This window comes from Melospiza georgiana, chromosome 1 (assembly GCF_028018845.1).
Source record: "Melospiza georgiana isolate bMelGeo1 chromosome 1, bMelGeo1.pri, whole genome shotgun sequence".
Classification (NCBI taxonomy): Eukaryota; Metazoa; Chordata; class Aves; order Passeriformes; family Passerellidae; genus Melospiza; species Melospiza georgiana.
Window position 1 is genome coordinate 179510 of NC_080430.1, and position 12730 is coordinate 192239.

Below are 12730 nucleotides of genomic sequence, written 5' to 3' on the forward strand. Positions count from 1 at the left end.
TGGCTTAAGAGCATGTGCTCTTTCTCTCACACAGAGGAGGAACAGGAGACAGAGCATCCCTGAGGTCTGTCAGGAGGGCAGCAGGTTTGAGGGGAGGGAGCTTTTTGGGCAGTGGAGGCTGGCAGCAGTGAGCAGACCTGTGTGCATTCCCCTTGCCATGTAGTGTCCCTTGGCAGCCGTGCTGCCAGGTGGTGCTCTGGTGTCTCATCAGACACTGCTCCAAACAGCACAGGAGGAAAATGAGCTCCTGATGGATAGCCCTGGTGATGCCAAAGCTGTTAAAATATGAACCTCTGATGTACAGCTGGGGTTCCAGCGATGGACTCTCAGCCTCTGTGTGCTCAGCTGCTCGTGTTGGGAATGCTGCTGCTCTGGGTCACTTCTCTTCTCTTCAGGCTGGTCTTGGCTGCTGTCTCTGAGGGCTGTCAGCTTGTGGTGGCCTTGGAATCCCTGCATAGAGGAAAGGAGAGGGGGCATGCTCAAAGGTCAGGCAGGCACTCCCCCATCACCAGTGCACTGTTGCCTGAAGCTCTGTCACCCCTGATGCTGCCAGTGCTGTAAGGGCACCGAGCATCCTTGGAGCTGTCTCCACCTGTGTTCTCCCCAGCAAGGGTTGCTACAAAGAGTTTGTTTCCTTGGGATTTTTCTCTTTTCATGCTCTGTGTGCTCTGGATTCCCACAATAATGCTGCTTTCTTCATCTCCCCTGCTCAGGATTGTGCCTGGGGTGTGGGAGGTATTCAGACTAAGTGAAAAGGTAAATCTTATGTTGTAACCACAAACCACAACTTCCAGGGCCATATAAAGGGGGTCAGGAGGCATCCTTGCTCTCATCCTTGTCGTCTCCCAGTGCAGCCCTGCGTTAACTGATGCCATACTGGGCAGAGACAGGAAGACCTGCTGTCTGGTGAGGTGACCCTGACCTGGGGCCCTGGGGTGACTCACAGTGTCCCTGGTGCCTGGAAGCTGCTCTGGGGCTGCAGGTCACTGGGATGGGGACACCAGGTGTGCTCTCACATGAGCAATGGGCTGGCCTGGGCTCAGCACAGGTACCACTGGTGCCCTGTTTGGCCTCTGAGGAAGAGGAGGAGGAAGCTGCCTTGTGGCCCCATGCCGGGTGTAGGGCTGGAGGAGAGGATGACATGGGCAGAGTGGCCCCATGAGGAATGGCTGCTGCAGGCCACACGCCGTTTTCCCATTAGTGAGTGTTTAGTTCAGCGTTTTAAATAATTGTGTCCTCGGAATGATATTTAAAATCCATTTGGGAGGCAATGAGGCGGGAAAGTGCCTGTGCCATTGTGATGACGCTGCGCGGGCCGTGCCACACATGCATATTACAAACTCGTTACAGGCTCGTCTCCACGCACGCTGCTCCCTCCCCACAGCCTCCTTCTGAGGCTCTGCATGCCTCTCCTCCGCCATGGCTGCAGTGCTTGGCCTTATGGAGACATTTATGTGACAAGATAGACGTGGTGTCCTCTGGGGTGAGGGATAAGGCACAGCCAGGTCACGGCACCTGGGTGCTGTCCATGGGAATGGAGGTGTGTGGACCATGCCTGGTGATGGAACTCTTGTTCAGGGCTCCTGGCCTTCACCTGTGATCGCTTTCTGACCAGCCCTTGACTTGTGTCACTGCAGGTTCCTGACCCTGAAGCCGCAGGGCTTTCAGCTGGGGTGCTCAGGGCACTGTTGGAGTTGTGTCAGCTGTCCTGTGCTGGCTCTGAAGCTGAGGACAAGCCTGTGCCCCTGAACGTCCATGCATGAGCTGGAGGGACTGGTGTGAGGGAGCTGATGGAGCAGCAGCAGTGGTTCTGTGGGTGCTGGTTAGTGCTGGCTGGGAGAGTGGCCTTGCTGCTCTTTCTGTTTCTCTCTGACTGCTGTGTGGGCACCCTCAAGCCATGCAGGATGGAAATCCCCTGTGGGAGGACAGAGCAGTATTCAGTCCTTATCCTCTTCCTCCTGACCATCTTCAGACTCTCCTAGCCAGGGTCTCCACTGTGGTTTTTCTCAGTGCTGCCTTGTGACCAAACATTAGCGGGGTGAGGATGAAAGCCCCAGGTGCACTTACAGATGTTGTATTCTGACATTTGTCTCTCTCTCAGTGACCCAGCTGGCTGTTCTTCTGGCTAGGAAATGGATGGCTCTGCTGGAAATGAATAGATCTGCTGGCACCCTTTTCTCTGCCAGCACCTGAGGACCCTCAGTGCCCTCAGTGTCCCTGTGGACTTTCCTGCTTGGCACCTGTGGTGCAGGGTTTGGACATGCTGAAGGAGTCTGCTTGTGTTTTGCGGCTTTGGTGGTTGTTTTTTTTGTTTTTTTCCTTTCTGTGTGAGTTTTTTGTATGTAGTTTTGTGTTGATTGGTTTGTTTGAAGTGGTTTTAGGGATTTTTTTTGTTGTTAGCCATGGGAATGGGAGAAAACGTCCAGGGTAGCTGGTGCAGTCAAGGACGTGCAGACCCAGGAGTGTGAAATGCTGAGTGTGAGCAAGGGTAATGGGTGGGGAGCTCCTCCCAGGGACCTTTCCTGGATGCCCTTGGGTGTGGAAACAGTGCTGAGTGAGAGGGGCTTGTTTGGGATTCTGGTCCCAAGCCCCTAGCTGGGTGAAAATGATGGCATTGGTTCTAGGAACAGCACAAGTTGTAAAGACAGTTGGAGAGGAACTAGGAGTTCTTAGTTTGTCCTCTTCCTCATGTCTTAGGGAATCCAGACTTCCTGTGCTCAGAGTTCCCCCAGTCAGGGCTGCTGCTCTGAGCCCTCACCTGGCTGGGGGAGACCGAAGCTCGAGTGTGGGTTCCACAGTGGAGCTGGACATGCAGCCACTGCATCCTTCAGGAGAAGAATGTGCTCCCAGCCCAGCACCAGGGCATGCTGCACTGGCACAGAGCAGCTGTGCTGTGGCAATGGGAATGTTTGGCATGATCCCAGTCCTGGGACTGGTTCATGGACCATCTTCAGCTTCAAGGCTCTCTTTGCTCTGCTCTGGAAACAGCTGCCAACAGGAACACAAGCAGTCTGGCTCCCTGTTTGACCAGCGCCTCCAGCCACACCATGAAGAACTTGGCCACAGTTTGGAACCAATGTGACAGTGTTGCACAAGGTGTTTTCCTCAGGGCTCCCCCCTCTGCCCTTCTGTATCCTGCCCAGCCCTGTGGGCAGCCAGCCTTGCTGCCCAGGAAGGGGCTGATTCCAGAGCAGTGTGTGGTACTGGTTAGGCTCTTTTGGCCCCTGTGGGGAAGAGCTCTGTCCTTGGGACTTTATGACTTCTGAGCCCGAGTCTGATCCAGGCCTTTCCCAAGTGCCCTCTCCCACCTGCCTCCCTGCCATGGTTGCCCCACCTTGCTCTGCCTCTCTCTCAGTGGGAGCACTGTGTGGAGCAGGGGCTCTCTGCAGAGCCAGCAAGCACAAAGAGCATTCCAGGCTGCCTGCCACCCCTCTCTGTGCCTAGTCCGTGTTGGTGATTGCACCCAGCAGCTGAAAATAAGCTCTTGGAAGAAGGGGAGGTGGTGATGAGGAGCTGCCAAGCCAGGCTATTTATACTGGGTGATTCAGGCCTCTGCCTGAGTCCAGCCAGATGCAGGGGAGCTGGAACCCAGGAGCAGCCTGCAGAGGACAAACCCTTGAGCAAGAGGGTCTTTGCTGTAATAGCTCGTTCACTGTGTGGCTCAGCCTCCTCTGGTGAGTTACCTGTGATGGACTGCACCTCTCCTCTCCGCCCTGCCCCTCAGCGTCGGCTGCAGCCGGCTCCCTGGAAGGATTCCTGCAGTGTGAGCTCCCAGCACAGCCAGCTCAGCCTGAGCCCTCATGGCTGGGGGCACCAGCTCGGCCGCCTGGAGCCACTGCAGTGCCAGGACCTGCTGGTCCAGAATGCACTCTTCACTGGAGACCTGGACATGGTGCAGAAGTACTTCACCAAGAGCTCCGCCATCAATCTCATCATCGAGACCAGGGGCGATGTGCTGCGCTGGACCAGCAGCAAACGTGGTGGGTAGGAGGGACTGGGACATGGGGGGGATAGAAAATGCCCAGGATGGGGTCCAAGGATAGGGCTCAGGCACCTGAGAAAAATATTGAAAGGAATCCCCAGTGGTGGAAGAAGGACTTGAGAAGAACAGCTTTTGTGTGAGGAAGGAAGTCTCCAAGGCTGTACAACAGGTAGTAGCAGGCTTGTTGAAGGTGGCATGAGGCAGATCTACTGGGAAATAATGAGAATAGGGCCCCTGGAAGAGTTGCTGGAGAAGCACATCCTCAGGACTGTCCTGTTAGAGATTGCTGGGACGGATGTGAAATACCTGTGAGTGGGGAGTGTGCATGGGTGGAGAGGCACCAGAATGCTGCTCTGTTCTGTGACACAGATTTTACAAGGGGAGCAGAAATCCAGTCTATGAGAAAGATGGTGGAAGCAAGCTTTCCTCAGTGACAGGAGGCAGGAGCTGATAATTCTTGGTGTTTCTTTCCATCTGTACATCTCACTTGTCCATCTCTACCTTGTCCAGGCACATCTTGGGGCTACCATATATGCTTCCACACTCTCTGGTCCCTTTTACTTGCCTTCTCATCAGTATGGTCTGTAAGCTCCTCAGTAAGCAGTGCAGCTGGTGTGTGTGTCCAAGGCAGAGGTGTGCTGGGCAGCCTGGGTGTGCCCTTGCTCTTGCTGCTGTCACCTGGTGAGCTGGTGCAGGCAGACTCCCAGAATTTAAGAGCGTCAAGTGGGGAAGGCCTTTAACTGTATTTGTCCTGGTTTAGGGCAAATCTGGTGGAGAGCCTCCTCAACAGAAGGCTGGTGGCAAAAGCCACCCATAGGAGAATGGAAGAGCTGTTGACAAAGCTGAAATGAAAGCTCTGCTTTCCCAGGGGAGCAGGCCAAATGTCCTGGTGCTGAGACAGACAACAGCATTCTGTGGGGATCCACTGCAGCAAGAGACAAACGGGGTGCGTGGGCTTGCCAATGCACATGCTGCTACTGGAGAGTGGGGAAGATTATTGACTGAGTTGCAAGATTTGTAAGACCCGGGTTTTGAATTGTTACAGTCTATTTAGAAATGAAATCACTGAAATCCCACTCACTTTTGTGTAAGTGAGATAATTAGTCAGTAAAATACAGACTGAGTGTGGTAACTCCTGTCTTGTGCCAGGCTGGCAGGCACTGGAGCAGCCAGGCTCTCTGCTGGTAAAAGTTTGTGCCCCAGAGAAAATGGAACAACGTGAAACAACCTCATGCAGAAATTTCTCTAACCAACAAAGTTTCAAGACGTGAAAAACTCAACCAAACAAGATTATTCCTCAAGCACAGAGCAAAAATGTGCTGCCAAATTTGTCAGATAAGAATACATAACAAAAACCAAACCAAACCTTCATGCTACCTGAGGCTTGTCTCTATATCTCACTGACCATGCAGGGACAGGTTCCCAGAACTCAGTGACCTTAACGCTAGGTTCTAGTGACCTTGTCCTTCCCAGATCACCTTGCTGGCATTTTAAGGTGCCCAGAGGAAGTGTAAACTGTCTGGTGTCACTGATACTTACACCACTTGCTGCCTCCCTGGTGTGTGACTGGGAACCTCAGGCTCCCATGGGATACCTGCTTATATCCTTGTGTAAATAGAGGGTCCCATCAGGTGGGAACATCTGCCAGGTGCTTCCCTTTCTTTACCTTTTTGTAGGTACATTTCAGTCAGACAAGGTGAAGTTTGCACACATAGAGCAAACTGGATGCTGTCAGCATAGGACTTGCTCATTTATTTTCATTACTGAGAAGGGTAAAGTTCCCTGTCTTACACTCGGCTCTGGTCTTCTGGTAATTGTTGCTTGGTGGTCTGTTGGGGTCACTTAACTGGTGTTTAGCTGCATGATCTGAGTAGTTCCATGACACAAAATTAGACTGAACTCCACTAGCCTTGCATGCAGTTTGACATGTTCTCTGGATCACATGGTGTGGCCAGTATGTGCACGGTGCTGATGCCAGTGAGCAGGGCACGCTCTGCTGTGACCCGGGTGGGCAGGCTGGCTGTGTGAGCCGAGTGGGCTCAGAGGAAAGCACCAGCTCAGGTGACAGCCCTGCAGTGAGCAGCCAAGCCAGGGGAGTGTCTGAGGGCTGAAAGGGAGCACTAAAGCTGTGCAGGGGCTCTGTGCAAGGCTGGATATCAAGAAAGAGGAGGAAGTGGAGAGGGTCTAAAAGACAATTACCTCCAACTTTTCCCATCCTTTTACCTATTTCTACCATTTATTTGGCTTTGATTAAAACTAGCTGTCCTGTAGCTTATTTTAAAATCTTCCTAGTGCCAATGGCTCAGGTGCAACTGGTAGATGGGTGGCAGTGCTGGAGACATATGCGGAGCCAAGAGGTGAACAAAGGCTTGGAGATGTGTGTGGAGCTGCTGGGGTCATGCTGTTGTGGTCTGGGCAGCACTGGGCAATACACTGAGTAGGCATGAAACCATTTCCATCTCTATCGTCTGAGCAACGTTTCGTCCCCATTTCTACCCTTCAAGCTCCCCTGCCCTCCCTGAAGGTCTCCCCTTCACAGCAGGGCACTGCTGAGGTACTGCTGCCTGAGTGGAGAGCCTTTATCAGCCTCTTGGCCCCAGCGTTTGGTCACAAGGTTTCCTGGAATAGAACAGCTGAGACTTCAGCTGTGCCCAGCCTGAGCCAGAGAGGGGTATGATGTGTTCCCCTCCCTGTGAACGCCCTGGGCTGGCAGGCAGGCAGGCAGACTCTCGGCCCAAACAAGGCTGCCGGTGGGGCTGTGCCTCAGAGCCTGGCTGGGTGCACCGGCAGCTCCTGTCCTGCTCTCTGGGGAGAGCCTGCTCGGGTGCTATGGGCAGCACCACAGGCGGAAGAGATGAGAGCCAGGAGCCCATCCGCACACGGCAGGCACATGGCCCTGCCCAGGTGTTCTGGCAGGCCCTGCTGGCTGGGGATCAGGGCACCATAGCCGAGATCCTCGGAGATCCTCAGAACAACCTGGGCACCAGCACTGTGTTTGACAGCAGCGACCTGGAAGAGTGGAAGAATTACCGCTTCAACCCCCGCGGACTGAGTACGGGGAGCAACGGGGCTCAGCCTGGGCTGTGGGGCTCATCCTGGGCTGTGGGGCTCATCCTGGGCTGTGTGCAGTGGGACATGGCTGCAGTGGGGCTCAGCCTGGGCAGTGTGCAGTGGGGCATGGCTGCAGTGGGGCTCAGCCTGGATTGTGAGGCTCAGCCTGGGCTGTGTGCAGTGGGACATGGCTGCAGTGGGGCTCAGCCTGGGCAGTGGGGGTCAGCCTGGGCTGTGTGCAGTGGGGCACGGCTGCAGTGGGGCTCAGCCTGGACTGTGAGGCTCAGCCTGGGCTGTGTGCAGTGGGACATGGCTGCAGTGGGGCTCAGCCTGGGCTGTGTGGGGCTCAGCCTGGGCTGTGTGCAGTGGGGCATGGCTGCAGTGGGGCTCAGCCTGGACTGTGAGGCTCAGCCTGGGCTGTGTGCAGTGGGACACGGCTGCAGTGGGGCTCAGCATGGGCTGTGTGCTGCAGGGCACTGCTGCTGGGGTTCTGGGTTACGGGTGCTCCTTGGCTTGCAGAGCAGTGGGAATGGGAACAAGAGCATGGGGATGTGGTCAGGTTCCCCATTGTTCCTTGTGGAAAGGGGTTCCTGTTTCTGAGAGCACAGGGTGCATCCAGGAACCCTGGTCCCTCCCACAGGGATTGTCTTTAGTGCTTGGGAGCTGTGGGCTCCCACTGCGGGTTGTGCCAGACTGACACAACATGGTTTAGACCTTTGAGATGGTCCTGTCACAACAGGACAGCCTGTGATGGCTATCACAACAGGAGTTAGACCTTTGAGACGGTGCAGTTTGAACCTGGCCCTGGAAAACACAGGTGACGTACTGCCTCTGCAAGAAGGAGCTGAGAGGATGCAGTGTGGAACACACCATGCAGTCTGGGATATCTCCAGCTCAGTTTGGGTAGGCAATAAGAAGCACAGTTTAAGGAGAATTTTCCCTGTAGCATCTGCAGGCTGTCAGCCAGCAGAAAGCACCAGCTCAGCTGTGGGTTGTGCTGGGTCAGCATCTTTGAGAGCTGGCACATTTCAGCCCCTTGCTCTCTCCTAGGCTCTAGATGTCCAGCTCTGCTGTAGCTTGTTGTCTGCACCCTGCTCAGGGCTTGTTTGAATCCCTGTGTGTGTGGTAGTTGGCTCTGACACATCTCTACAGCCTGGTTCCTTGTGCTCGTGGTGGTTCACACACAGTGTGTGGCCCAGCCACCTCATTGCCATCAGCCCTGCTCGTGCCCCAGACCCTCCATCTGCTGCACCCCTGAGAAGAACAGCCCCGCGTCCCCCCTGAGGCACAGGTGAAGGGCACGCTGCCCAGAGCAGCCTCTGCTGCTCCCTGGGGCTCCCTGTCTGCACGGCCGTGTGGCCTGAGCGCCTTCCAGGGATCTCTGCCTTGGGGCCAGTCCCAGTGCAGCATCTTGCAGGGAAGGGCCTTGATGTCCCCTGAGGGGAAACACCCGTCTCTCAGGGGATGTACCTCAAGGAAAAGGGCACGTCTTTGTGCACCGCGGCTGGACGTGGCTGCCTGAGCTCTGTTTCCCCGCAGGACTGTGGTCGCTGAGCTACGAGCAGGAGCTGACCACGCCGCTGCACATCACGGCGGGCCGGGGCTACACGGAGTGCCTGCGGCTGCTGCTGCTGCGCGGCGCCGCCGTGGACCTGGCCCCGGGCGGCAGGACGGCCCTGCACGAGGCCTGCGCGGCCGCCAGCGCGGCCTGCGCGCGGCTGCTGCTCCGCGCCGGGGCCGACCCCGAGGCCGTGTCTGAGCAGGGCCACCGGCCCCTGCACCTCTGCAAGAGCTCCGACTCCATCGGGTGAGTCCTGCCTGCCGGGGAACAGCCAGCCTCTCGCCCCTCAAGGCTAGTCCCGTGTGGTAGGGTCCCTCCTCACCCCTGAGGGTGGGCTGGTGGGTGCAGAGCGGGCTGGCCCTGGTGCCTGCTCCTGCACCCGGATCAGCCCTGAGCTCCAGCAGGTGACTGCAAGCTCGTGTCCTTAGCAGGCGCAGCTGAAGAGCCAGTGGTCTCACTGTAATGTTAAGGGTGTTCCTGCACAGATCCGCTGTGCGTGTGAGCAGGCACAGGTGTGACAACACTTGGGAGGTCTGTGCAGAGTTAGCTGCACAGGGTGGGCAGCATCTCTGCTCACCAGTCATCCCGGCTTAAAAACACTGCTCCAGGGCACGAGGAGCAGGGATTTTCAGACTCTGGGGAAAAGCTGGGATGGTACAGCTGTGGGAGCTGGGAGGTGGAGATGAGGAATGGCCAGCAAGTCGCCTTGGCCCACATAGGTGTGTCCAGGAGCTGCTGCAGCACGGTGCCAGTGTGAACAGCCAGACGGAGGAGGAGCGGGACACAGCGCTGCATGTGGCATCGCGGCACGGCCTGGCAGAGCACGTCCAGCTGCTCCTGCGCCACGGGGCTCAGCTGGAGCTGAGGAACAAGGAGGGGCAAACGCCGCTGAATGCTGCCTGTGCCCAGCAGCACCAGCCCCAGGAGATGGACCGCTACTACCGCGTGTGCCAGCTGCTGGTGGAGAGCGGTGCCAGCGTCAACGCCGAAGACCGCGACCGGCAGCACCCGCTGCACCTGGCCTGCAAGAATGCCAACGCTCAAATCGCGGAGCTACTGTTGGCCCGTGGTGCCAATGTCAATGTCATGAACTACGGCGGCAACACGGCCCTGCACAACATCCTGCAGGTGGCTGCCTACCGGCGGGAGCACCGCCCGGAGCTCGTGGTGCGAGCGCTGCTCAACCACGGCGCCGTGCGCGTCTGGCCGGGCTCCCTCCTCAAGGTGCGGGGACTGGGCGGGAGGGGAAGGCTGCGAGCAGCACCAGGGCCCCCTGGGCCCTCCTGTCACAGCCGGCCTTGTTCCAAGGCAGCCTGTTCGCTGCCCTGCCCTGCCCTGTCCGGGAAAAGTGCCGGTATTGGCTTGGGAATCCCTGATGCTTTCTCCTGGGGTGTGTTTTGCTGTATTACTCTCCTGCTTGTCTGCTAAGCTGTGTAGACAGCACTCACCCCAGTTTCCATAATTACTTGCTCTAGAAATTGTTGGCCCTTTTCCTCTGGAGGTGTTTCTTCTCGGGGGCACACCCTCCAGCTCCTGCTGTCTCTGCAAAACACCCGCAGACAAAGGGTTAATTTCCTGTCTTAATTCCTGAGCACTGCATAATTACCCAGCCCGGAGATCAGCAGATTGCTCTCCCCTTTGGGAAAATACAGGAAAATCAACAATTAACACTAATTAATCTCCTATTAACGCCAGATAATGAGGATCACTGGTACAGCCAGAATAGACTCTGACAGCTACTGCTGGCCTGGGCCATGGGGAGTGGCAGCCCCGAGCCAGGGAAATCTGCCTCTGTGCAGCTTTGCCTGGGTGGGGTGCTCTCCAAAGGCTGAACTGTTGCTAGGTACACGGCACTGGTGTGTCACCTGCACCTACACCAGTGTGGGACACACCAGAGATGATGTACAAATACCTGTGAAGTCCTCTGCAGTTCTGTGCCACCCTTGACGTGGGCCCAGTACTGCTCTAGACACAGGTACAGATGTCTCTGCAGCCAAAGAGGCACAATCCTGCATCCCTGAGCCCTGATGTGGCCCTCAAAAGAGGCATGGTGTGCTGTGCTCTGTCTGATCACAAAATGAATGCCAGTCCCTGCCCTGGAATGGCTCATGCTCTAACTACTGCAATGTGAGGTAAGGAGTCTGGTTCAAAGCAGTGTTGGTGTTTATGAACTCCTTGCAGCAGTGAAGCTGGTGGGGATCATCACCCCAGCCATGCACGATGGTTTCTGTGTCTGAGGAGGAGCTGTGGGTTGTGCTGAAGGCAGCCGTGCTGTGCATGTTGAGTGATGGCTCAGCCCTCCTCTTTGCAAGGAGGGATGCTCTGGTGCTCCATACCTGCCCTGGTTTTTCTCTCCTGGGTCACAATGAGGGAAGGACAGGAGTTCATCAGATTTACTACATCTGGTTGAGCAGTACTTTAGGAGGTGAGTGGGACTTGCAGGATCTTGCCAAATGATGATGATCACCTGGTCTTGATGCCTTAAGTTTTAGCTTTCATATTTTCCAGATTCTGTACTGCATTAGTGTATAACTCTGAACTTTACATAAAGTGTTAGCAAGCTCTCTTCACAGCTTGGTCAGACAAAACAATCCCTTTCCAGCCCCAGAACCAAGGATACCATTCCAGCTTCAGGCCCAAAACCTGTAAACAACAGTGAATTGAGGAGAGCAAACTGGGAGGATGGGGCTGCATAACCTGGAGCTGTAATTGGACAATTAACCACAATATGTAAATGGACCAAAACTTATAAAAATATGACAACCCGTGACTCGGAGTCCATCTTGGGTGTAGGCTCAGGCAGGCTCTTGTACTGCCCAAGGTGCATCCTTTGAAGGCCTTTTAATCAATCCCTGCTTTATTCCTTGAGCACTGTCCAGCCCCTGTTCCAGGTGGCCTCTCAAGGCGTCTGTCTGTCCGTGCCAGGTGCTGCGGTGCTGCCACAGCTGCCCGCGTGTCATCGAGGCCCTGGTGAACAGCTACAGCCACGTGCGCGTCTCCGAGGACTGGCTGGCAGCAGTTCCAGCAGAGGTGGTGCAGGTAAGGGACCCAGTGCTGGCTGCTGCTGAGGAACACGTGTCCAGGCCCTGGTGGGTTCTGCCAGGGAGGGTTGGGTGGCGCTGGGGCTGGCCAGGGGGGTTGCAGGCACAGGGATGGGGCTGTTGGCGATGGGGAGGATGCTCCATAGTGAGGCAAGTGGATGTCTGGTTCTACCTCTGCTCCCAGGGTGATATCTTCAGCTGTGCATGCCTCTGCTCCTTTTTTCTCTCTGTAGAAATACCCATGTTTCTACCAGTCCCTTTTCTCCCTGGGGCACAGACCTCGCTCCCTGCAGCACCTGGCTCGCTGCGCGCTCAGGAGCCTCCTGGAGGGCCGGCTGCTGCTGGTCCTGTCCCAGCTGCATCTGCCCAGTGCCCTGCACCAGTTCCTGCTGCTCGGCTTCGAGGACGTTCTCTACTAGGGGTGGCAGTTCCAGTCCTGCTGTGCCTTTCTGTGCACATGTTCCACCTGCCAGTGCAGTCTGTGCTTTGGCAGCTCCCCCCTTCCCCTCAATCCATCCTGCCTGGCCACATCAGCCCCCTGTGCCAGGCCTGCTGCTGGGTCCCGGTCCCAGCCAGCCTTGTGCTCGGCATCATGCACCTGTTTGGGAGTGTTCTGTTTGTCCATGCTAATCCAGACAGACTCCAGACTAACAAAAGGAGGTATGGGAATTAGGGAATTTTGTGGTACAAGGAGCAAAGACACTGCATGGATCACAGGCTTAGTAGCAGGTTAGCAGATTCCCTATCCCAAATCCAAATACCCTAGCCTGTACTAGGCAACTCTGGTGCCCTGGATGATTGCTGTGGTCCTGTCTTTAGTCAAGTTGCTTGGTCTGTACCCAAAGGTGTTTGGAATAAATCCTGTTCTTTATACCAAACCAACCTGAGCATGACTTCATTTATTTTAAGATTGTCCTGACAGAGCTCATCTGACATGCCAAGTGGGGGGTGGCATGTGCACTCAGAGCTGTGCACCCACCTGCTTCTCAGAGGGAAATGTGTGGTGGGTGTTCAGTCAAGCCCCTTTCATGAAGGTGCAATGTCTGGGTTACCTGGCTCAGGAGCTTGGGGCAGGGTGACTGTGCTTGTGCAGCA

At 55.9% G+C, this 12730-nt stretch overlaps 1 protein-coding gene across 1 annotated transcript; it reads left to right on the forward strand.

The window, feature by feature from the left end:
* Positions 1-1270: 1270 nt before the first annotated feature.
* Positions 1271-12513, forward strand: ASB10 (ankyrin repeat and SOCS box containing 10). Its single transcript, XM_058033858.1, has 6 exons — positions 1271-1483; positions 3725-3980; positions 8573-8840; positions 9314-9818; positions 11520-11633; positions 11869-12513. The coding sequence occupies exons 1-6, from the start codon at positions 1271-1273 to the stop codon at positions 12052-12054; spliced, it is 1542 nt and encodes a 513-aa protein (XP_057889841.1). The 3' UTR covers positions 12055-12513.
* The last annotated feature ends 217 nt before the right edge of the window (positions 12514-12730 follow it).